Here is a 25,664-nt window from a genome sequence, read left to right as displayed (position 1 = left end):
CTTTTTATGTACGTGATTGTAGCCTATGTACTAGGAGGTAAAATTCTAGCTTCAGAGAATAACTACCATGATGGTGAATTTGAAGATTTCACCCACTAAAATCACAAAAAAAGGACAAAACAGAAGGTTTCTGTCCTATATATAAAGCCTATCTTTTTTTTTTTTTTTTTCCAAAGAGCACCAGGGAATATTTGCCATTATGGGTATACAGTACCTGTTAAGTCCTTTGCTAAATCAGGATGGTTCATGAGACAATGGCTAGCAAATTTCACACATTCCAGGCGGATGGGTACATGGATATCATTAAACCTGAAAAAATACAAAAGCACAGAGTAATCTTTAGTGTAAGAGAAACAGACGTGTTCAATCTGCACTTGATTTATATTTATTTCTCTAATTAAAAGAAAAAATAATTTATATACCATAATTCAAAGCACAACCAGAGTATTGTAACAAAGATTTGTATACTATGCATGTACAAATGCTATGGAACCTTTATATTAAACTAGGTCAATCTCCTGTGAGAACTATGTACTTTTAAGGAGCATGTTTAAACAATACACATTTGGCTCAAAAATAGGAACTGGAATGACAAAATTTTTCCTATAAATATTATACTTTAAAATATATATGCTTATGCAAGTGTTAAGTATATACACAGTTCATGGATACATTATTAAATCTCATACTGAAATGAGAACTCTTCCTCAAATTATTCTTTCTTAAATATAGAACATTCACAAATGTTTCACAGATCTTGTACTAAACCCTGTATTATTTTATGACTTTAAAATTGTGCCAATAATTACTCCTATCTATTATAGTTAACCATCATAATTATTTATACTAACATCAAATCAAATCTTTACATAAAAATGTAGGTATCTCAGTATGCATCTCTGGAAAGTTAAAACTTTTTGGCCGATATGTTATTTAACTATCTTTACCTTTTATACTTCCCCTCTCTTTTTCTTCTCCTGTATAACCTGGTGAACCAACTGTTTTGTGCTTATGTGTGTAGTGGTTTTCCACAGTTTAGACTGTGCTAATCTTATCATTCTGATGTCAGCTACCAGGTTGCCCTCTCTCCTAAATCCTGCAAATTAGTAATCAGGTCTACAGATTTGATCATATTCAGGTTCATTTTTTTAAAGCAAGACCTGATACAGTATCATGTTCCTCCATCAGGAAACATACAGTCTAGTTATCTCTAAACCACCAGTGTTCAAAGCCTATAATATACCTAAATTCATTATGAAGTACAAAACAGAGATTTAAAAATATATATATTGAGTAACAAGAACAAGATTTTCCATTCAACATTTTCGCATGTCTTAATTCTCAAAGATCAAAAAGTTTCCCAATCTTATACCACCTAATACTGTAAGAGACAAAATTTAGCAACAAAAAGACAAATAGCAGTCTACTGAATGAGCAACAAGTTACTCATAAAAGCTTAATATTAGGGGAAAAAAACTGCTTCATGAAGTGCACCCAAAAAAGTTACATAAAATCTAGTCTTTAGTCTCATGGTTTCCTGAGTAATTTGAATCTTAAGTACTCAATCTATGTCTGTACCTTCTCAACTAAACATGCACCATATAACCACTAAAAGACATCTTTAAATAAATACTCTAGCTCCTTAAAATGGGTAATAATATGATTGTTTATGCCATTAACAATACAAGGAAAAACTACAATGTAGTAAAAAGGTAACAAATTCAAATTAGAATTTTTTCTCCGAAAATTCTACAGTGGTCTGGTGAACCCAAGTCCTGATTTAAAGATATATTAAATGTCTTTATGTAAAATTATATTTTTTGTTTTGAACACATTTTTTGTTTGAATAAAATACATTTTGACTTTTATTAGTAGTTGCATAATTTAATTAAACATAAAATATTGGGCCCTCTTGCTTATTGTATTTAAGGTGAAAAAGTCTAGAAATCGAATTCAAAATGACAATGGGCTAAGATTTATCAGTTTAACACACCTCGTTAAATATTATTATTGAGCTACATAAGAAATAAGAAATCAGAGTAAAAATTTAGTGCTTAATGTATAAAGGCTTATCTCTTCATTTAACAAATTAGAAAAAACAAGTCCAGAAGAGATTAACTGTATTATAATCACCGATGGCTCTGGTAGTGAAATAGAAAGAAAAGTGGCAGTAACAATGCAAGTATCTCAACACAAAGAAAACAGAATAAGATTCAATCTTATTTACTTATTTATGACTTAACTGCATTATTTGTTATAAGCATAATAAAAAGCGGGGCGGGGTAGGGGGGGAGAAATCCTCCTCTATCCTCAAGGTCAAAGTAGGTTTCAGCCAAGACACTGAGAAGTGGTTTTAATATATTCAAGATCAGGGACATCTTTAGAAAAGTAATAAATTCCTCACACAGAAAAAATACACAAACATATTCAAATTTTGCAACCAATTTCACAAGGTTTGTGGATCATTAAAAGCATACAAGAAAGCCCAGATTATCAATTCTTCTTTATCATAAGAAATGTAGAAAGGAGGTTAGTAGGAGAAACATACATAATCATTTATTTACCCATTCTATGGATACTCTTATCCTTACAAATCTCCAAATAATCTAACTAAATATAATTTTTGTGGAGCAGCTATATCTCACAATGATGTATTTGCAGTTGGAATGAATCACTGCTATGTAATAACACACTTCAACTTCATGATTATAATACTTTGTAAGATAGCTATTTAAATATATTATCTTTTAAAAATTGCTAAAAAGAAATTTCTGAAGACAAGGGGAATTTGTAAATATGGCTAATCACTATCAGAATCAAAAATTTCAAAATACAAAATCCTTCATCTATGAAAAAATCCTAAATGTGGATGTTGTTTTAAATTAATAAGTAGACATAAACACATATTACTTTAAAATAGGACACCAAAATCATATACCTGCCCAAGTAACACTGCCAAAGTGGTTTGTTTTGAGAAGCCAATTCTGAATCCTTTGCCCCAAACATTTTTGCCAGTAGTTTAACAACTTGAAGACGTTCCTCATTATCATTGCTCTAAAACAAAACACAACCACAGCTTTAAAACCATGAGGTAGATATACTCAGAATAATTTTTCCCATGATTTACCTTAAAAAACCTTGAAAACTTTCTATGAATTTCAGTTGAAAAATTATACATAAAAAATGTTCAATATATTTTTTACAAAATTAAATGTTATCTTCAATGCTCTAATCATCTCAAATTACATTAAAGAAGTACTCCTGTACATGAAAATTCATCCCAAAGTTTGATTAAAACTTAATGGCCTGGCCTACAATTGAGGCTTGTTTCCATTCAAAATCAAAAACTAATTCACATCAAACCAACTTGGGACCCTAGAAAAACTATTTGTGGTTTTTAAGAACAGACATTGACAGAGCCCAAGCCTACAGCAGAGAGAGAATTATGTATGACTGTTTAAGCTCTTTGTAGAAATAAATATGCACTAAATCTCCCAATACAAGAGTCAGTTCATCTACATACAGCAGATTCCTGATGGAGTTTAACAATGTGATGAAGCCTCATAGATAAGAAAACTAAATTCTCTGTTATATATACAACACAAGTACTCTGTAGATAAGAACTCAAGCTTCATTACTGGTTTTGGTACCTCTAATACATGACAACACTTAAATGAATGAGCCAGCCACAACGCTAGACTTGAACACAAAATGTGAGACTGTTACAAAGCGCTAATAATCAAGTTACTTAGGCGGCACTGCACAGATTTCTTTTAAATTTTTAAACCAATGCCAAAACCAAGCATTTAAAGACTATGATATGACCTGACTCCTCTTTATTATTTCTTTCGCTATTCCTCCAAAAGAGTCCATTTCAAACCTGACTGAACATTAGAATGACCTGTAAAGCTTTTAAAAATAAAAACAGCTAACCAAAAACTCATCTCTGAACTCCACTGCCTGAAATTCTGATTTAAGTCAAACTGTCTGTCTATTAAGGCTCCACAGGTAAAGATTCTAATGGGCAGACAGGGATGATTTAAACTGACTTATGTAACCACAAAACTGTAAGTCTTCGTGTTCTGCAAATTCACTCAGCACCTTCCTATCTCTCCGTGTTTCTGCATGCTGTTCCCTTTAATTGTATGCTGTTTGTATCTTTTATGATACTTATAATATCCAGCCTCTTATTAGATATGGATTTTTCCTCTTCCTCCCACAATGGATGTTAAATTTGCTAGAAGCAGCAATGCTAATTTGTTATTCTTATATTTCTTATAGTATTTAATATTTTTATTAGATGAAATCAGGCCAACAAATAATTAAAGGTATGACTGCCTTCTGCCTCATCAAAATTAGTGATATGAAAAGAGCAGGCAGAGGAAGGCCAGTGAATCAAATGGCTCAGTTGGCAAATACATCCAAAAGATACCCAGAATAAAATGAGAATAATTATTCGCTGCATTTTGGGGGTAACTACACTATCAACACATTATTCTGTAGCTTTCAAAGAGACAAATTCAAAATTTTAGAAACAAGAAACACAACACATAAATCATCTACCAACTTTTCTGGGTGGTAGAGTGTGGTTCATCAAAGTGTATTAATTATAACCAGATTTATTTAATCTTTATGTAACAATCTGAAAGAGAAAAATATGCCCCAAACCTGCAAATGAAACTGAATTTGATGGCATAATTTAATGCCGAGGCAATAAGGACATTATCAATAGATTCTAGAAAGTCATCTGAAAAGCAAAGGCATTTTTGATACAGGCTAGGTAAGCAAAGATAACACTCATAAAGGAAAATATTTCACCCTATGTGGATAACAGACTCTAAACCATTTTTATGGCACAATCAAAGGGTCTGGGGAACCACTATAAACTATGCCTTAGAAACGAAAAAGTCACAACCCAGAAAACATCACCTGGAAAGCATTCATCCTGCTAATCATTAATTATAAGCAGATTCAATCTGCTAGGCACCACGTCAGCCACTAGCAAGACACAAACAGGCAAGGCACAAACATGTAAATAAATAACAGTAATACACCATCACACTTAAAACATTCAGTTAAAACCACTGAAGTATTAAAAAGCCACAAATAATGGTTCTTGCTAATCTAGTTGATAAAACCATGTTTTTAGAATAGTTACCTTCAATTTAAATTCAAGCTGGGGTAAAACTGAGAGCAGCAAATGACTATCAATATTATAGAGCTCCAAAATTAAGTCAAAGACATGCTCTGACAAATCGCTGATAGATGTTTTCCCAAGCATCAGAACCTGATTAAAAAACTTTTGAGAAAAATAATTTATTAATAAAAGTACCATAGATAAGGTGAATTTTCTGAAATTTTATTATTTCATTAAATCCATTAATATTCTATACAAAGTCAAAACAGGCATATCAAAATGTTTTCTAACAGGTGGGAAACCACTACAGGTTACCAAAAAAGATAAAATATGGAATTCATCTCCTACATAGTAAAAGAAATTTCTATTGATTTATCAATTAGCATATCAATAAACATCCTACCTACCAAACACATTTTATTCCCCATTATGGTACTTACCATATTTTACTCTGTATCACAGTTATTTGCATACACGTCTTAGTTTCTCTACTAGATAAATTTCTTAAGGGCAAGGGATCACACTTTGTTCACCACAGCAGTATGGGAGAGAACAGCATGGAAGTCAAAGCCTTACACCTTCATAGTAGGAGCCAACGCCACTTTTAAAATATGTAATTTTATATTTACAATGTAAAACGTTTGATACTTTTTATCTTCTTTTATATTCTGATAAACAATGTGTATATACACACACACACAGGTTTATAGCACTAATTAAAGTCCAATTAAAAGCACACACAAACAAAAGAAAATCCAAATGTGAACATATTTCTTCTATAAGCAGCCAGCACTACCTTCTACACTCTTATCACATTACTACTGAAAATGGTAAAAAACCCATGGCGTAATGATCAAGTTCCTATCTATTTAAAGTCTTCCAAATATGTAAAAAAAATTAACCCACAGAATATCCTACATATTATCTCCTTGAAAAAGGCATTAAGGATTCTCTACATCATACAAGCTGCTCTGATCTCTTCTTGCTCTGACAATTAACATACAACTTGGCTTAATTAGGTTTTCTATCTGGAAAGTACAGTCAAAGACTTCACATTTCAACATCTTCTCTGCTGGTCTTTAGTTCTTGGGTTGTTTTTTAAATGAAATTCTTTAGACTTATGAACCTGTACAAACTGCCTAACCATGAGGGAAGAAAATTAAAAATTCTATTCTACTATTAGTTATTGGTTTTAAAAATAAGTTGTTTGTCTGTGATGTTCATCAATTTTGTGTGAAAGAATTTCAAGACATCAAAGATAAAATTCTCATTCAAGTTGAAGATAAAATGGCTTTTTTTTTCCCATTCAAAAACTTTCTCCTGTTTAAAAATAAATATAGCTTTCCTTAACAAAAGGTAATTCTTTCCAATCTGGCCACATTCGTGCTCAAATCATCAGTGTAGGGAAAATTTCTATCAGTCTGAGGAAGCTCATTTGAAAATGGAAGAGGGGGAAAAAAACATTGCCTGGTTTAACTTCTTACAAATTTCATCGAAAACATTTATTTGACACTTACCAATCTCCAGTCTTCATTGCATAACAAAAGCCTAGTACAGTGCCTGACAGTTTAAATTCAGTTTAAATGAATGAATGATGTGTAACAGGTACTATGATACAACTATAAGTAAAACAACTTCCTGAGGGTGTATACTTCAGCTGAAGAAGCAAATACATATTTGACTGAAGTATCTCCCTCTAAAAAACATGAGTCCTTCTGTTACAAACGGTAAATAATTTTCATGTAACATTAAATAACAACTGCCTCCTGATCAAAGAAGGAGGAATAAGTTAAACACTGGTAAGAAATTCTACCTTAAATTTAGATGATCAACTTTAGTTACAAAATAACTGACACCAAGTGAGATTAAGCAATTTAACCAAATTTTAACTGTATCAAGACAAACACCACATTTTTTCAATGCAACAAAATAATTTTGTGCCATCTCCTAAAACCTGCAATTAAAAAGATCTGGTAAAAAATAATATTACCAAGAAGTGATCCATATAGGGAATTTTTTGAATTGTCACTATGTACTTTCTGTTTTTGATACTGTTGTACCTTTTTAATACATATATGTACTTTGTAGTTTTGTGAGTTGTCAAATTACAAATTCTATTTTAAAAAAACACTCATAACACCAACGTGACTTAAGTTCTATATATAAAAACATCACTATCTATAAAAAAAAAAACTTCAATGTGTCTACATGCATGAGAGTGAAAAAAGATACAAGTAAAGAAGACACAGATGTGGGGTTATATTACCTTGATAGCCTACCTTTATTTTTGCTTGTTAGTTCTCTACTGGGAAGATAAATGAATAATGGCTTCACATGCATAAGTCCAAAAAGACTGAGAATGATTTTTACACTGTACTAAAACCCCACAAGACAAGTAAGCTCACCAGAAAGTATTTTACATGTAATTGTATAGATTTACAGTAGAAAAGTTAAGTAGATTTAGAAGGGAGAACAGGAGAAGGGAAAAAAAGCAATTCTTAATGACTTATTAGCCAACTCTCAAATAAAGCAGGGGAACAAGAAAAAAAGGAAAACAGGGAGAGAGAAGAAAATAATGACAGAGTACTTGGAATAAATATGGAACTGAAGGTGTGCTCAGACCATTCTACTCATCCTGCATCTCCTGCCCCCATCCCACATCTCCTGCCCCCATCCCCAGCTTCTGATAAAGACAAGTATGGAGTGCGCTGTCTATTATCTGCAGCAAGAACTAAGAGCAGGAAACATAAGGTGTAAGTGACAGGGAAATGTTTTTACCTTGATATATCTGGGATTATCAGAAGTGTTTTTATCTTTCTTTTAGCTTTTATCATAAATATTTTCAGACATACACAGATGTTGAGAGAACAGTATAATGAACCCAATCACCTCATTCTATTCCAAATTTTTTTAATTACCCAATCAAACATTTATTTTCCCAATCCTAGAAAACATACCAACATAGTACAGTGTTATTTTCTTATTTTTCTATCAGAAAAAGTAAGTGTTCCCCTAAAAAAACTGGCTTGGCAGTATCAGCTTAAATAAATGACCACCAGGAGGAGCTCACCTAGTGTATCTAATATCCATGGAGACAATCATTCACAGGCACTTAAAGCAAAGAAAAAGGGAAGGGGTACTTAATAACAGAATGCTTAAATATGGCTCTACAGATTTCAAGTGCCATCATGTCGTACAAAAAGAACTCAATCCACTCAATCTAAGCAATTTACTCCAGCCAATACACAACACTCACAAAACTTGCAGAAATCAATATTTAAGAATTCCCTGGAAATCTTACTGGAGCTATTAAGACAGATTATACAATTCAAGTCTCCAGTTTCTCAAAGTTCACTCTCCAAAACAGTTTCTTTATAAATCAAATACATTTTTCCAAATCATCATGTGCTTACAATTATTTAAGCAAGAAGCCTGCAACAAAGACTGGAATTTACCAAGGTACTGTTCCATTTCCATGATACATTTTTATATACCAAATTAAATTTTGTATACTTCAAGAAAAAGTCTCCTTCAATAAACTCCTAGAAAATTAAATACATAATTACAAAAGATTTTCCTTCTTAAATTTTTCCAAGAAAATAGATTTACATCCTCTACATTTTCAGATGTGGATAAAAGTGGAAAGCAGGGTGGAGACAGACCTGCTACACAACTCCAGACGCCAACATCAAGACTGTGTTCTGGATTTGTTCCACTGGATAGAACAATTCACATGGAATACAATGTGAATGGTGCCATCTAGAGTTGTGCAGCTCACCAGAACTTCGGGGGTAAAATAAAACCTCAACAAGCTTCTATCCAAGAACCTAGCAGACAGAATACATTTCTCCTGAAAATAGAGAAGATGGTCAATCTTAAATAAGCAGACCTGAGATGATAATGAAAGGGCTTTTTCACTGCAATTCTTTCCCATTCTCAGAAAAGGCAGATTTATATGGAATCTATCCCAAGGAGAGTAAGATAGGCAACTTGCACCACATTGCTGTCGTTCATACTTGCCTTCAATTTTTAAGTCTTGATATTAGTTCATATCTTCTTGTTGTACAAATCAATTTAATTTCCAAAAAGCTGTAAGCAACTTCTCTGAATAATGAAAAGTTCCATATGATTTATCTAATTACATTTAACTCAATTTCCAACAATAAAAACAGTGTAGTTTGCTAACCAAAATAAAAACTGTTTTAGTTGCTACGTAATTTGAAAGAAGGAAATGAACAAAAGAGAGAGGTAATCTAGAAAATATTAACCAGTAATAATTTTAAATGAGAAAGAAAATACACTTAATGATTAAAACAATAAAAATCTTAAAGTATGTACTACTTGCCAAAACTCTGCTTAGAGCAGTCTTTAAAATTTTGGCTAATCTTTCTGACAACCAATTGGACAAGGAAGACTTACATTCGTAATATATGGTTCAATAGCTTGAGCTGTCCTCTTCAGTAAAGCCTTTGCCAAATCGTATGCTTGCTTGTTTAAATTCTGAGGGGGGAGGGGAAAAAATACCTATATTATACACCACTAAATATGAAAAAGGAAATGTTACCTGTATTCACAAAGCTACTCTTACGTATATAAATGAATAAGAAAACTCTAAAATTCAATTTGAATAAAAGGGAGACAGCACAGCAAAGACACTTTTCTCTGAAGACTAAGTAGTCTGGTAGATCTTAAGATCCCTGTTTCGTATTTTAATACATAATATGTGCATGCTTAGTCGCTAAGCCATGTCTGACTCTTTGGAACACCATGGACTGCAGCCCGACAGGGTCCTCTAATTGGATTTCCAAGGGAAGAATACTGGAGTGGGTCGCCATTTCCTTCTCCAGGGGGATCTTCTTGACCCAGGGATTGAACCTGGTTCTCCTGCACTGCAGGTGGACTCTTCACCGTCTGAACCACCAGGGAAGCCCATTATAGCATACTACAGCTTATTTACTCATTCTCCTATTCATAGACATGAAATTGTCTTGTACATGGCTCTTGCACATGTAAGAAATAATTTTCTATAGATACTACCTTTATCATTTTTCAAATGAGCTGTTTTTGCCTTATTCTTATTTGTGAAGTTTCTCTATAAATTCTATCCACTAAATATCTGTCAATTATATGCACAACATATCTTATAGTTAACATTTTTACAATGCTTATGGTGCCTTAGGACATAGAAGTTTTCATTTTAATATAACCAGATATATCAATCTTTTCCTATTTGGCTTGTGCTCTCCCCACTACTTGGCTTGTGTTCTCTCTACATTTTTAAAATTCTTTCTACACTGATGTTAATGTTGTTTTATATTTTTGAATAAAACTTTAAACACTGGCTTTTCATATTTAGATCTGGATTCTACCTGTACTTTATTTTTATGCATGATGTAAAATAAGAATCTTATATTATTTTCCACATGGACATTCAAGTCCATTATTCCCTCCAGAGACTTCCTTGTAATATCCACACTCTCAAGTTTCTATACAACTATGTATCTATTTGTAAGGTATCCATTACTTCCATATGTCCCTTGGTGTATTACTATTACTGCCTGATTTTACAGTCAAAGAGACATATGGAAGCAATGTCTTAACATCAGGTTAAGGTAAGTCCCCGCTTTCTTACTCTTTTTCAAAAACCAATTTGTCCAACTAAAAACACATGCTAACATACACACACATTCACAGTATCTATTTTGATTGGGTTATCTATTAGTATGCAGAGGAATGACATTATTATGATACTCAGTTTCCCATCACATAAACATAACAAATCATGCAACATATTGAAGTGTTCTTTTATACTTTTCCATCAACTGCAATAATTTTCAACACTAAGGTCATGTACAGTGTTATTAAATTTCTAAGTAGCTCAAGTTTTTGTTAAAAGCTACAAATAAAATTTTTTTCCAGATTACACTAACAGATTTTTATATATTGATCTTATACGTAGCAACTTCAGAATTTTCTTATTTGTTCTAGAAACTAATTCGTACATTTTTTTTCTGTACAAGCAGTCAGAACATCTGCAAATAATTTCAGTTTTGTTTCTTCTTTCTAATCCCTTTTTATCTTTTGTTTGTATTGTTTTATTCCACTAACTTAAGACCTCCAGTTAATGTCGATTAGAAACAGCATGCTTGTCTCTTTCCTGAGTAGAAGTGACATTTTTATAATATTCCTAACTTCAAAGAGAATGCCTCATCATTTCACCATTAAGTGCAGTACCATACACAACCTTATAAGGTTAAAGAAATTACTTTCTATTTCAAATATGCTAATATTCTTTATCATAAGTTATATTGAATTTTAGCAAATAGTTTTCTTTATTGATCTACTGATACTTTTTCTCTTTGCTCTGTTAATTTCCACAAATATCTTAGCCTACTATTAACCATCTTTGTATTCCTAAAATTAAGTCAATTTGCTCATTACCAATATTACTTTGTATCATTCTGGATACTGTCCATTGCTATTTTATACTGGATTTACATGAGTATGCTGCTGCTGCTGCTGCTGCTAAGTCGCTTCAGTCAAGTCCGACTCTGTGCGACCCCAACAGACTCCTCTGTCCCTGGAATTCTCCAGGCAAGAATACTGGAGTGGGTTGCCATTTCCCTCTCCAATGCATACATGCAGGCTAAGTCACTTCAGACTCTGTGCAACCCTATGGACAGCACCCCTCCAGGCTCCTCTGTCCACAGGATTCTCCAGGCAAGAATACTGGAATGGGTTGTCATTTTATTTTAAATTAAATTAGCCTCCTTTCTTGCACTTGGTTTTGTCTAGTTTCCCTATGAAAATTAATTCTGCTCATAATGTGAACTGTAGAACATGCCTTCCTTTTTATAATCTGAAAAAGCTTTCTAAGTATCAGTATTACATGGCACTTAAATGATTAATAGAAATCTGCTGGTGATGGGTTTTAAGTTCTTTTATGCTCGGTTTGAGTTCTGTGACTGTTGCTATTATTATTGTCATGGCTGTTTGGCAGGAAGGTCTTTGTTTGTTTTATGGATACAGTTTCTAAAACCAATTAAATTTTTTACTGGTTAAAGGTTATTCAAATTTTCCTCTCTTGAGAAAAAATTGGCAAGTTCTATTTTCTAGAAATTTGACCAATTCCTAATATGTTAGCATAAAATAATGTTCATGGAATTGTTTCTGATCTTTTTAATGTTTGCTGTTCTTCATTTCATTCTAAAACTGTTTATTGATACCATCTCCCTTTTTTTGATTTGACGTGATTTGACTTAAATTACCAACTTTAGGTTCTTCTGAAATGTCACTGTATTCTCCATTTGATTAACTTCCATTCTTCATTGTTTACTTTCTTCTACCATTTGTACACTCTAACAATATTTTTATAACTTTTTGAGCTGGAAACAACTATAAAGTTGTATTCAAAATATTTAACTTGAATCCCAGAGGATTCAATATGTATCATTTTAATTATCATTTCTAAATATCTAGTAATTTCCATTATGGTTTATTCTTTTGACAGATTAATTACGAGTGCTACAGCATTGTTAGCTTGTGTTTTAAAATCTTCAAGAACCACTGGTCTATTAGATTTATAATTACTGGGAAGTTTTTAAAATGGCCCAGCAAACTGTGAGTTTCTCCTTATAATTTTTCAATATATGCTTTATATATTAATATTTTTAGCCTATGTAACTGCAAGTTAGATATCATTTTAGCACTATAATTTATCACTGTATAAAACCGTTCTCTACCCAGTAAAGACTATACTACCCAAAATCAATACAAGCTACTTCAGTCAGTATGTGCTTGGCAAATACTTTTCCCATCCTTTTAGTGTCACCTTTGGTGAAATTATTTTTGTTGTTATCTCTTATTAACAATGACCAGGTGGATTACTTTTAATCTAATCTGACAACCTGAAGTAGTAAATTTGGTCCATTTACATTTATTTTAATTCTTCCCTGCATTGTACTCCTTAAAGTTTTAACAGAAGTATTTCATTTCAAGTTCAAAGTAAACTTTTTTACAGCTCTATCCTCCTGATCATCACAAGGATCATATTACTCACTGACTCCATTAAGTCATTCAATCTTACATGCTATTTTTATCCAGTGGTTTAGGACCATTTTGTTAATATCCCTTTAATAAGCACAACTTTTACTACTATTGTTTTTGCTTTATATCAGTTCTTACTTAGAGCATTTCGTTGTTCACCACTACTACTTACATTTTACTTCTTTCAAGTTTCAATTTCCAGTATTCTAAAGTATTTGAAGAGTAGTAGTTCTTTCAGGAAGGGTATATTGACAAGTTGTATATTTAATGTCTTAAGTTCACTCAAACTGGATAGCAACTGTGTGTGTGTACAGTTATTTTATCTTAGCACTTTGTGAAATATAGGTCCATTATCTTCTGGCATCTGTCCTTGCTACTGAGAAGTCAGACATCACTTTAAGGTTTATTCTTTGTAAGGGCTATGCTTTACCCCTCTGGATGCTTTGTATGAACACATTATTTCTATTTCAGCATTCTACAATTTCTCCAGGATGTGTCTGCACTGGGTTTTGTTTATATTCTGATCATGACTCTTCTGTTACCTCACTCATAAATTTATGCTTCTCATCAATTCTAGAAAATATTAAGCAAATACATACTTGCATATCATTTCTTTTTCCATTCGTATTTGGTGTTCTGTATCACTTTTAGATATACTGGACCTTTGCAGTCTCTCTTTCACCTATTAGAATCTTTTGTTTTCCTTATCTCACTGTATTTGTATAATATCCTCAGATCTATACCCTAGTTCTCTAAATGTCTGTTACAATCCAGTAAAGATTTTGATCTCAATGACCATTTTTAATTTATACTTTTCTTTCCCCTAACCTTACACCTTTACCTTTTCTATGTCTAGCTATCATGTTTTTTAACTCTTAAACTCATAGGCATTAAGACACAAAACTGTTATATTTAATTCTGTTAAAGGCATTTATCATTTTTAGTTTATAAATATATTATCTGAATTTTTAGTTGGTGCCTGATTTTTCAGTATTCAGGGACTATTTTAATAGTTTGGAAATTTTGGATTATGAGGTCATTTTTCACTGGCAATATTTCTGAGAAAGCTGTATAGCTACAATTTAAATTATATTTTGCCAGAAAGGTCTTAAGTGTGCAAAGACCTTTATACTGGTGAGTCACAGGACCATATTTCCACTGCTTACTAGGGTGTTAGTCATTTTCAAAGAACAAAACAAACACATATACACACACAACTTGATTAATATTACCCAGGCAAGAAATACCAGTGCCATCAACATTTCCTTCTTTCCAAATTAGTAAAGACTTCTCTTTTAATTTCACCCCTCCTTTCAAACTATACTATCACTATTTTTACCCAAGGCCCTAATTGGTTATGTATCTCCCAACATATATAAGAGAATCAAAGAAGAGAAAATGAAAGTGTTAGTCGCTCAGTCATGTCCACTCTTTGCAACTCCATGGATCGTAGCCTGCCAGACTCCTCTGTAAATTTCCGGGTAGGAATACTGGAGTGAGTTTCCACCTCCTTCTCCAGGGATCTTCTCAACCCAGGGATTGAATCCATTTCTAAGTAGCTATTAATATATTCCTTGAAACATAATCCTATATAAAACTGAATTATAGATATTTTATCACATGTACTAAATCTATTATCTCTTCTTTCCATTTAACTAATGACTAATAAGTGTTTCATGTTTTCAGTTCAGTAAATTGCGTCCGACTCTTTGCAAACCCATGAACCACAGCACGCCAGGCCTCTCTGTCTATCACCAACTCCCAGAGTCCACCCAAACCCATGTCCATTGAGTCAGTGATGCCATCCAACCATCTCACCCTCGGTCGTTCCCTTTTCCTCCTGCCCTCAATCTTTCCTAGCATCAGGGTCTTTTTCAATGAGTCAGCTCTTCACATCAGGTGGCCAAAGTATTGGAATTTCAGCTTCAACATCAGTCCTTCCAATGAACACCCAGAACTGATCTCCCTCAGGATGGACTGGTTGGATCTCCTTGCAGTCCTAGGGACTCTCAAAGGTCTTCTCCAACACCACAGCTCAAAAGCATCAATTCTTTGGCACTCAGCTTTCTTCACAGTCCAACTCTCATGTCCATACATGACCACTGGAAAACCCATAGCCTTGACTAGACGGACCTTTGTTGGCAATGTAATGTCTCTGCTTTTGAATATGCTATCTAGGTTGGTCACAACTTTCCTTCCAAGGAGTAAGCGTCTTTTAATTTCATGACTGCAATCACCATCTGCAGTGATTTTGGAGCCCAGAAAAATCAAGTCAGCCACTGTTTCCACTGCTTCCCCATCTATTTCCCATGAAGTGATGAGACCAGATGCCACGATCTTCATTTTCTGAATGTTGAGTGTTAAGCCAACTTTTTCACTCTCCTCTTTCACTTTCATCAAGAGGCTTTTTAGTTCTTCTTCACTTTCTGCCATAAGGGTGGTGTCATCTGCATATCTGAGCTTATTGATATTTCTTCCGACAATCTTGATTCCAGCTTGTGCTTCTTCCAGTCCAGTGTTTCTCATGATGTACTCTGCATAGAAGTTAAATAAGCAGGGTGACAATATACAGCCTTGACGTACTCCTTATCCTATTTGGAACCAGTCTGTTGTTCCATGTCCAGTTCTAACTGTTGCTTCCTGACCTGCATACAGGTTTCTCAAGAGGCAGGTCAGGTGGTCTGGTATTCCCATCTCTTTCAGAATTTTCCACAGTTTCTTGTGATCCACACAGTTATGTTTTACTGAACACAATTAATGTTCATTAACATTAATCAATGAAAGTCTTCAAAACTAAGAATAAGGCAGGATAAATTGCATTTTAAACATAAGTAAATTCTGGACACTACTGTTGATAGGTTTTAGATATATATTCAAGTATATTTTGCTACTTACCTTATGAGCAGGTACCAGATTTACCAAAACTGTATCCAAAAGCTCTTGAGATACTGTATCACCTTCACAAATAATAGAACTCATGAGATCCACCATATGCATATGAACTTTCTGATTGTGGCCATTGCTGAAATTCAAAATTGGTATTTCATTTAAATTTAAGCATACCTGAAATTTATAGGATTTAATCATAACATGGAACATATCACACTTTATTTTACAATGATATTAAGGTATTAATTAAATAAAATTGTATATATTCATTTAAAGCTTCCTTCTCCCCAAAATCTTACAGTAGCATCCAAAATATTTTTTAAACTACATTTCCAAGATGACATTTGCTAATTTTTATCAGTCTCACAATCAGAAGTAATTAAATCAAATGTAACTTTAGTTTGGCCTTAAATTCAGAGCATCAAACTGCTTTGTTGAAGTTAATTCTAACAGATGATTATAAGGAATACATGAAGAACTAAATGATTCATAGGAATTAAGGGGTTAGTAATATGTGATTTAAACAAAAGAAAACTAATAAAAATATTTTTATATCAGCTAGGTTAACTAATGCCACTCTTGTATTATTCTCTACAATAAAAAATTAGCTGTGTTTATTTTAAAAACGTTATCTATAAAAATCATGTTAATGAATTCTTAAGTTACAAATATTAGCTTTCTGATATTCATCATAAAAAAGTTTATGCAGATTCATCTATGAGCTAAAAATTCTTTATATTTAAAAAAGATTATAATCTTAGTAAACTTACTTTATAACTGAAAATAATGTTCGGTATAACTGGGTAAAAATTTCATTGCTGTCCTCCAACTCAAAGCATATGTTATATGACTTGACCCAAGCAATGTTCTAAAATTAAGAGGTGAAAAGGGTAAAATTTTAATTAGTAAAAATATACATGTACAGAAACCATTTTAAAATGTCACTTCAAAATATAACATACTACTTACCTCAAGTAAATAAAAATATCTATTGAATTGTGGGCTCTTTGTATCTTCTAGTCCCTTCAACTGCCTTGTTATAAACATAAATATATCCTTTAAAAAAAAAAGACAAGGTTTTGTTTAGATTATGAAAACATCCACTAAATTCCTAAAGATAATTCAGCACTCATATGTATTTATCATGATAAAATTGTAAAGAACCAGTTTAAAAAAAGAAAAAAAAACTTGCATTTGGCTCAAATTTTTTAAATGTGCATTATCATGGAAACACCAAATTTCTTACCCCCTTTAAAGGAAGACAGTAAATCATTTACCATGATCTAAAAGTAGAGAAAGAAAAACATCTTACAGTAAGTTAAAAACAACAGCTCTGAAAACAGAGTAAAGTAAAACTTACGCTGTTATTAGGACGAACCCGTTGCAATGACTGAAAGCTGATTTGATCAGGTTTGTAGAATGGCATTATATAGTAATTGTACAGAAAGAACACAGTTTAGGAAACTTAAAATTGCAAAACAAAATCACCAAGTGGAAAGAAAATAGACTGCAGAAACTCAGAAATTTTAAAAAGACCCTTAGAAGTTAACTTGCCAGGCTTCCTGCCCAGTCATTATAATTATTAATACTTGTTTTTCCCTACAATTTATCAATCTATCTCCATCTCTTGCTTTTGACTTTTTATTACACATCCCTTTATACCTGCGTAAAATAGGTTCAGTATCACTTTTGAGTCAAATTTGTATGGAGATGATGTCTTTGGAAAGTTTGGAAAAGGCTAAAATTATAAAAGCTAAATTCTATAAAGGAAGCATGCTAATCTGTCAAAAAAAAGAGAGAAAAAAAAATTCCCTTATAAGTAAAATGATAAACCTTATTTAAAAGAGAAGAAACAGAATATGCAGATTACTAAGTAGCTTTTCAAAAAAAATACTATCAAAAGTACACTCTTCAAAAATGATTACTAAATACAACTACTCCTTAAATCAATTAAGTACCTCAAATTAGAGGTTCACAATTCATCTGGGTACACAACTGCACAGACCAGCTCATATTATATTATCTATTTTAAGTCTCCGAGCACTCTCAAATCTTATAATTCAGTTTACATTTAAATGACAAATATTGTTCCCTATTTCCCCCATTGTGAGATATATAAGACAAACATGCCCACAGCAGTTTGGGCATCCCTTACTGGAATCCTGGCTCACCAGATCAAATGAGCAGGTTTCTCATTTCAGTTTTTAAAATGCAAGTCCCTGACTATAGAACCAAGTCCGGGCTGTTTTTCACCAAGGTAAACCAGTTCCCGACAGGTAACTAACATAAACACTTGTTAAATATAATAAATCTAAATTATCTTTTTTTAAAATTCATACTCAGTAATCTTCCCGTGGACTCATTTTCTAACCCACGGTTTCCGCAGTTATCTTTTATTATTGCTGGTTTTTCTAATGTTCTTCTAACCTGGCTTACTCAATATTTTTTTGCACAGTTATACTTATTTTCATTCTTTTTATCCACTGGATTAACCAGGTTATTCCCCTTCTTTTCCCGTCTTTTAAAAATCATTTCACTGACATAGCCTTTACTTAAAACTACCATAATCAAGTACTAGGTATGTTTTCTACCTTTCATTAAAATTTTGCCCATTGTATTTTCTTCAGAATAATGCACATCACATCTTCCATTATATGAATTAGGATTCCTATAAATTCACATTTACACTAGATACTGTCTTTTCAATAATGAACATGGTCTTCACAGGAATTTTTAAAAAGGAAAAGGAAGCGTACCCCAAGGGATAGCACTAATGATGACATAATTTAAAAAGTATAGGAAATTCCCTGGCAATCCAATGGTTAAGACTTGGCACTTTCACCACCATGGCCAAGGTTCAATCCCTGGTCAAGGGACTATGATCCCACAAGCCACACGGAGGGGCCAAAAAACAAGTATAAAATACACTTTACTAATCAACTTCTTATTCTGAAGATCAGAACTTGTTTTATAAAATTAAGTACTAATGAGGGGGAGGAAATTCTACAGAAAATAAAGAAAACAAATGTAGTTTAGCAAACGACTGCTGCAATTAATGTCAAAGACGCCAAACAAATAATCTAAATTCTTTAATACCCGTTTCAGTTAGAAAGATAAAGTATCAGTCTATCTTGGCAGTTCTTTGAATCAGTACTTGCCTTTAATTTATCAGGGGATGTATAAGGAGCTTCAGGAGCATAAATCCGGAAAATATCAGCAAGGCAGCAGGCTACCAGTAAGCGAACATCTTTATCAGGATGCTTGAGGAAAAAATCTGAAGCAAGATGTAAAGCTAGGTTTAAATAAAGCTCCTTTTCTTCTTCAGAGTCCTGGTCCATATCCATGAAAGTTTTCACAACCATCTATATAAAAATAAAATGAAATCAAATAATGATATCCTCTATGTAAAAATATATTTATCTGAAAATAAAAATCATATTAATTACAAAGGTTAACTTTCAATAAATACACTTTCATGTTTCCTCTAAAAGTATCTATCTGTAGCATCCAATGAAGCACTTCCTGTGCTACAGTACAAGAGAACAGGAGGCGGACAGTTCATTAGGAAGACTCAATAGCATGCATGGAGTGAGCAGAGGAAGGCAAACCCTTACATAAAAGAAGTGAGACAGAAACAACAGTCATGAAAAACCACATGGTTTGAACTCTGTGAAGAGCTTTCTCTAATTTCAGTATTAGCAGTCACAGTGAAGTCTCAGCCTGCACTATTTCTACTTCACATGAGACTCAACGAAACCGCCGAACTTGTCAGGGACAATGTAAAGGTGACCGTGTGGCATCCACTAGGTGGTGCTACAAATACCAATCAACAAGCAGGACTGGACTGGGTCCCTGAGACACATGGCAACATGGGTCTCCACCCAGCTGCAGAGTGAACACTTCTGAGTAATGAACTGCCCAATGCCATACTGAATTCTCACAGCAGCTGTGGCTAACAGTGTTCCTCACAGGACAGACCCTCAGTTCTACTACACCGGAATCCAGAACCAGGCACACACCAATCCTTCCAGACTCGCACTACATTAATTTAAGGGTATAATGTCCAGGGCTCCTCTCCTAACCTCTTAATTTTATTACTTTTAAGATATATGCTTTGATGGACTTAGGTGTATTATGGGGGGAGGAAGGGAAAGCTCCATGCAAGGGACTCATTCTTTCCTTGGAATCTCTTCACAAGAGTGAGGGAGAAAGTATATTTTGAATAAAATATTACAGGAAACTCTAGGAATTACATAAACAATGACATCTTATATATTAGCAAGATTTATAAAACTTAACAGAGGGAAGTGTAAATTAGAAAGAAAAAAAAGAAAACTAAGCAGATTACTGCTGGGCATAAATGTCTACAAAATAATGAATGGATACTACAAGCACTGCATGTGAACACTGTGGCAATCATTCCACCAAAATAATCAAGGGTCAGATAACAGGAATTCCTCAATACTGTGTACAACTCAAATGGTGTTACAAACTCACGAATACTTCATATAGGAGTCCTTAAACTAAAAAAGATGTCTGAGAAAATAACATCCGTAAAAGACACTAAATGCTAATAGCTTATAAGTGGAATCTATCTCTGTGTTTAACACTGATTTCTTAGCAGACAATAGGATGATATCATTGCTGAAATATAAGCAAATCTGAGGAAATAAACGTACTTTTTCTCTAAAAATTTAATAGGTCAAGAAAATCTAGATACTCAGAAATGAAAAATACCATATACAGTTTGCAGCTTAGCCATTTCTAATAAAATATACACACTCTGAACTAGATAAAAGATCCACATATTGGTAAACTTAATCTGCTCAAAGATGCCTTTTGCTTTGAATAATAAACACCTTATATCTGTCATTCCAGTATTGTATGCATAGGCTATAATACTAAGATTTTATGTGAAATTTATAGTAATACAAGGGAGTTTTTTTCTTCTAATAAAAACAATCATGCAACATAAAGTAGTATTGTAAGGCTCCTAGGCCTTCAGTGATTAATTATGGCAAACTTTCTACACTGGAATATATGTAAATATTAATAACAGGCAACATGTCTAGGCAGATACAACACTGAAGGGGAAAAAAATGCTTAAAAATAAAGAACATCTGAACTAATCAGCTTAATAATCTCCTTGGCCACTCTGCTCTTCTAACCATTTTAATCATGAAGACCATCACTGATGGTGAAAGATGAAATATTATTCAAGCAAATAAGAAGAGTTTAACCACACAGTGACTGCCTCATGGATGCAAGTTCACCATCCATCTTGACTCACTGCTACACATCAGAAACCAAGAGCTAAAAGTAACTCTTTAACTTCATTTCAAAATACAAGAAAGTAAAAGGTAGACTTAATACTCAGTAGAAAGAATTAAATCTTTTAATTTTTAATAAGAATTAAAAATCAAATTAAAACGGTTGTTTTTATAAAATAAATGAGATACTGGAGAGAGGAGACAACTTTTGACAGATAATAAGGAGTATAAGCGTATTGGGGATTTGTCTTTTATACCCAAGTAGAGCCTAGTGGGCTGCCATCTATGGGGTCGCAAAGAGTCAGACACAACTGAAGCGACTCAGCAGGAAAGGAGGCCCTAAACATCCTAAGCGTCACCTTTCCAACTATGCTCCAATTAACAATAACTAAGGAAATTCTACAATTCTTTACCTATTCCACTTTCTTAGCTCCTAATTACAGCTAACTAGTCTTGGCCAATAAATATTTTTTGCTCTGATGTGCTTTACAAAGCTGCCTTACCAAGGTACAGCCCTATATGATTTCCACAGGTGCTCTCCCCAACTCCACTTATCCTAAACGGATGCCCAAAGAACATAACTTAATTCTACTCACCTTTAACCGTCTCACCATCTCTTCTTTAGATATTTTATCTGAGATTTCCTTGACACCAGGAGGATAGGTAATTTTTCCATCATTGGTCCTTGTCTTTGAATGAGCCATGATGGAAATATTTTTACCCCTAAAACAAGAAAACTATTAGATGCAAACCAAAAAAAAAAAAAAAAAAGGCATTAACAATATTCATAATAAACATGAAAAATTATAACTATTTCCTAATTTATAGTAATTCATTTATTTAATTAATGAAAATCATTTTATTGAACATTTCTCCAAATTTTAAAATTTTATTTTTACTTTCATTTCCATTAGTGACAAGCTAAGTTATTTGAACTAATCCTTCAATTACAAAAAAAATTTTATTTAACTATATACTTACCTACGTATATAAAATATAATATAAACTACAAAATTATATATATACGTATATATAATACACACACAGCTTTTTTTTTTTACAGTATTAAAAATTACTTGGGCCAAAATCTAAGAGAATTTAGGAATCCAGAGAAGTAAATGGAACATTATATCTACTTACACCCTGAGCCCATCTGCCAACCCTGAAAATCTAGAGTTCAGTTTCAGTGATCTTACGGGAAAAGGAGGACAGACTCCTGTCAAGACAGAACATCAAACAAAAGACCCTTCCTGACATTAATGCAGAATACTACCCCAACCCCAAAAAGATAATGCTTTCCAAGAGTTCGCTGAATTCCAAAGCACGGATTTTTATGCTACAGGAAGAAACCAACTCATTTCTCATTAGCAAAAGTGTGTTGACTGTAATGGTTCCTATTTTGATTAATAAAGATGTGTTTGAGCCCAGTTGTGTGATTTAAAATTCACAGTCCAAAACCACAGTTACTCTTTCACCAACCTAACAATTTCATCCAGCTAACTAGCATAACCATGATACTAACACCCAAAGAGAAAAGTAAGACAAAGGGAAAAGAACCACCAACAGGTCTTTTCGGTTTACAAGGTTTTTAAATAAAATACTAGAAAAAAAAAAAATACTTAGAAACCAAATGTAGTTGCAGATAAAAAACTGGGTTTAATCCCAGAAATGCAAGGTTGAATTCACCATATTAACAGAATAAAAAAGAAAAATCATGTAATAATCTCAAAAAATTAAGAGATAATGTTTGAAGAAAATTCACCATCAATTCACAACTATAAAAGAAAATAAGGAAAAAAGTTCAACAAACTAAGAATTATATGAAAGATTTCTGAATCCGAGAAAGGTAAGATGCTATACCCTACAGCATAAATCATGCTTATTGATGCTCTTCTGAAAATGTTTTACCTATTTTCAGGACCTACAAAAACATACCTGCTATCATCACTTGTTTAACACTGTAACAGAGATGCTGCTGAGAACTCAAGATGAAAACATAAAGAATTTAGTGACAGATTAATTATAAATCGGCATGAGGGACCTTATTGGACTGATAAAAATATTCTAAAATTGGACTATGGTGAGTTTCATATCTCAGGATATTCACTAAAAATTACTCAACCATACACTTGAAATAGGTCAATCTTATTAATTTTATGATCTATAAATTATATTAATAAAGTTGTTTAAATTTTTTACGTTCTGAGACTTTCATCTATATGGAAAAAGATGACACTGTACCCATATGTCACACCATACACAAAAGGAATTTCAGGTCGATTAATGAAGTAAATATTGGGGCAATTGGAAAGGATTTTAAAATATAATGTAGGAAAACAACTTCACAACTTCGGGTTAGGAAAAGCCAAGAATCAAACCTACAGCTGTTTGTGTTCCTTCAACCAAAGAAGATATTCACTGAATGCCTAGGATAAACCATTCTACAGGAAGGTAAATATAAATGTGATAGGATTCCCAGTTTTCCATAGAACCTGGAATATAAGAAAGTCTCTCTACCTTGCCTCAACAGAAGCAAAAGCTGTTCATCTTCCTTAACAACAAACACATGATTATAATCACAGACTACAGCTTAATAATGTAGACATGGTTCCATCTGTACAATCAAAACTTTATCAAGAACCTATTATGTGCATGACATTCTAGAGTGGCTATAGGGCCACATGAGTTAAGATAGGTCTCAAAATTGACAAAGGAAATAGACATTCCCCCTAAATGATTAAATCACAATAAATCCTAAAGTTATCAACAGAAATAACAAACAACAAGCCTGGAAAAATAGAAGATTGAAAGAAGTCGAAAGTAGATGGGGGTGAAGTGTTAACAATATACAGAACAAAAGGACAGAGAAAAGAATCTGAATAAATCCCAGAGAACAAAGTTCAGAATCTGTTACTGGTCTAAAGCCATGACTAAAGGAAAAAGCGGAAGGAAGTAAAAGGGAGCGAAGAAGGAAAGGTAGAGCAACAAAGCAGCAGGTCTCGCAGTTTGCACTTCAGCTTCTTAGGCAATGGTTTTGTGAGCAGAGGTTTGAGATACTTCTGTGAGTATACACATGGGCTGTTTCCTCAAAGTAAAGATGAATTTACTGGCCCCTCTCTATAAGCAAACTCCATGTACCTTCAATTCTCAAGATTTTGTTTAAACTTCTCCCAACCTCCTTAGGCCGAGCTCAGCTCTGACCCCTAGAGCTTGGAAAAACTGTGAACATATCATAATAAGCATTTAATCACATCACATTTAATAAACTCATTTGTCTGTTTCCCCAACTTGACTATACGCTCCTTAAAACAAAGATCTGTTGTTCAGTCACTAAGTCATGTCTGACTCCTTGCGACCCCATGAACTGCAGCACGCCAGGCTTCCCTGTCCTTCACTATCTCCAAGAGTTTGCTCAAAGTCACGACCATTGAGTCAGTGATGCCATCCAACCATCTCACCCTCTGTCGTCCCCTTCTCCTCCTGCCCTCAATCTTTCCCAGCATCAGGGTCTTTTCCAATGAGTCAGCTCTTTGCATCAGGTGGCCAAAATATCGGGGCTTCAGTATCAGTCCTTCCAATCAATATTCAGGGTTGATGTCCTTTAGAACAAGGATTGTATGCATCATTTTAGGCATCCTTAGAACAAAGTAGGTGCTCAAGAAATACCTGCTGAATCAATGGCCAGAACTATTTTAAGAGACAGTGGCTCCAATAGGAAGTACAGACTAGGCAGAGGAGAAACCAAATACAGTAAAAACAGGAAACTGCTACCAAATTCCAATAAGAACTAATAAGGAACAGACTGCAGGGAATGACTAAAAATAAGAAAACTGATGCAAAGACTATGAATGCTTACTAACTTGAGAGAAGTAGAAGATGATTGCAAGATTCAGAGCCTTTGTTCCTAGAAAGTCAACCATTTAAATATCTACTGAGAACTTACTTGGTGTGACAGCAGTTCTCTAGGCACTAAGGATACAATCGTAACACATAAAATAATTGCCCTCATCATAACAGAGATAGGGAGAAACCAGTGAGAAGTCAAGTCTTTGGAAAAATTAAGTTTGGAATACAAGGCAACTAGAGATGTTAAGCTGAAGTTCTAGAGAAAAGTCAATGAAAGAAAATACTTTAGAACCACATATAGCTTACGCTTTGGGGGCTTACAGAATCAATAAAGAAAATGTGTATGGTGAGCTGAAATAGAGACTAAACTCTAAGAAATATCTGTATTCATGTGGGGGGGGCGGTGAGGAAGGAAAACAGAAGAGGGTCAAAAAAGAGAGAAAAATATTGCTTTTTAACTAGGGGGAAAAAAAAAA

General features: G+C 33.4%; 1 protein-coding gene across 5 annotated transcripts in view; it reads right to left on the bottom strand.

Annotated features, from left to right (window-relative positions):
* Window positions 1–25,664, bottom strand: part of PDS5B (PDS5 cohesin associated factor B) — a 173,929-nt gene that overhangs the window by 91,247 nt on the left and 57,018 nt on the right. For all 5 annotated transcript variants that reach the window (XM_018056634.1, XM_018056632.1, XM_018056635.1 and 2 more), the window contains exons 2-10: window positions 21,939–22,065; window positions 19,231–19,434; window positions 17,042–17,128; window positions 16,843–16,940; window positions 16,079–16,205; window positions 9,557–9,637; window positions 5,159–5,299; window positions 2,939–3,054; window positions 215–309 (exon numbers count right to left, since the gene is read on the bottom strand). In XM_018056634.1, the coding sequence (XP_017912123.1) occupies window positions 215–309; window positions 2,939–3,054; window positions 5,159–5,299; window positions 9,557–9,637; window positions 16,079–16,205; window positions 16,843–16,940; window positions 17,042–17,128; window positions 19,231–19,434; window positions 21,939–22,046 (1,057 nt within the window). In that variant the 5' untranslated portion in view covers window positions 22,047–22,065. The remainder of the gene's footprint in view (window positions 1–214; window positions 310–2,938; window positions 3,055–5,158; window positions 5,300–9,556; window positions 9,638–16,078; window positions 16,206–16,842; window positions 16,941–17,041; window positions 17,129–19,230; window positions 19,435–21,938; window positions 22,066–25,664) is intronic.

Source organism: Capra hircus, chromosome 12 (assembly GCF_001704415.2).
Source record: "Capra hircus breed San Clemente chromosome 12, ASM170441v1, whole genome shotgun sequence".
Taxonomy (NCBI): domain Eukaryota; kingdom Metazoa; phylum Chordata; class Mammalia; order Artiodactyla; family Bovidae; genus Capra; species Capra hircus.
Note: the sequence above shows the minus strand (reverse complement) of the source record. Positions and strands in the feature narration are given on the sequence as shown.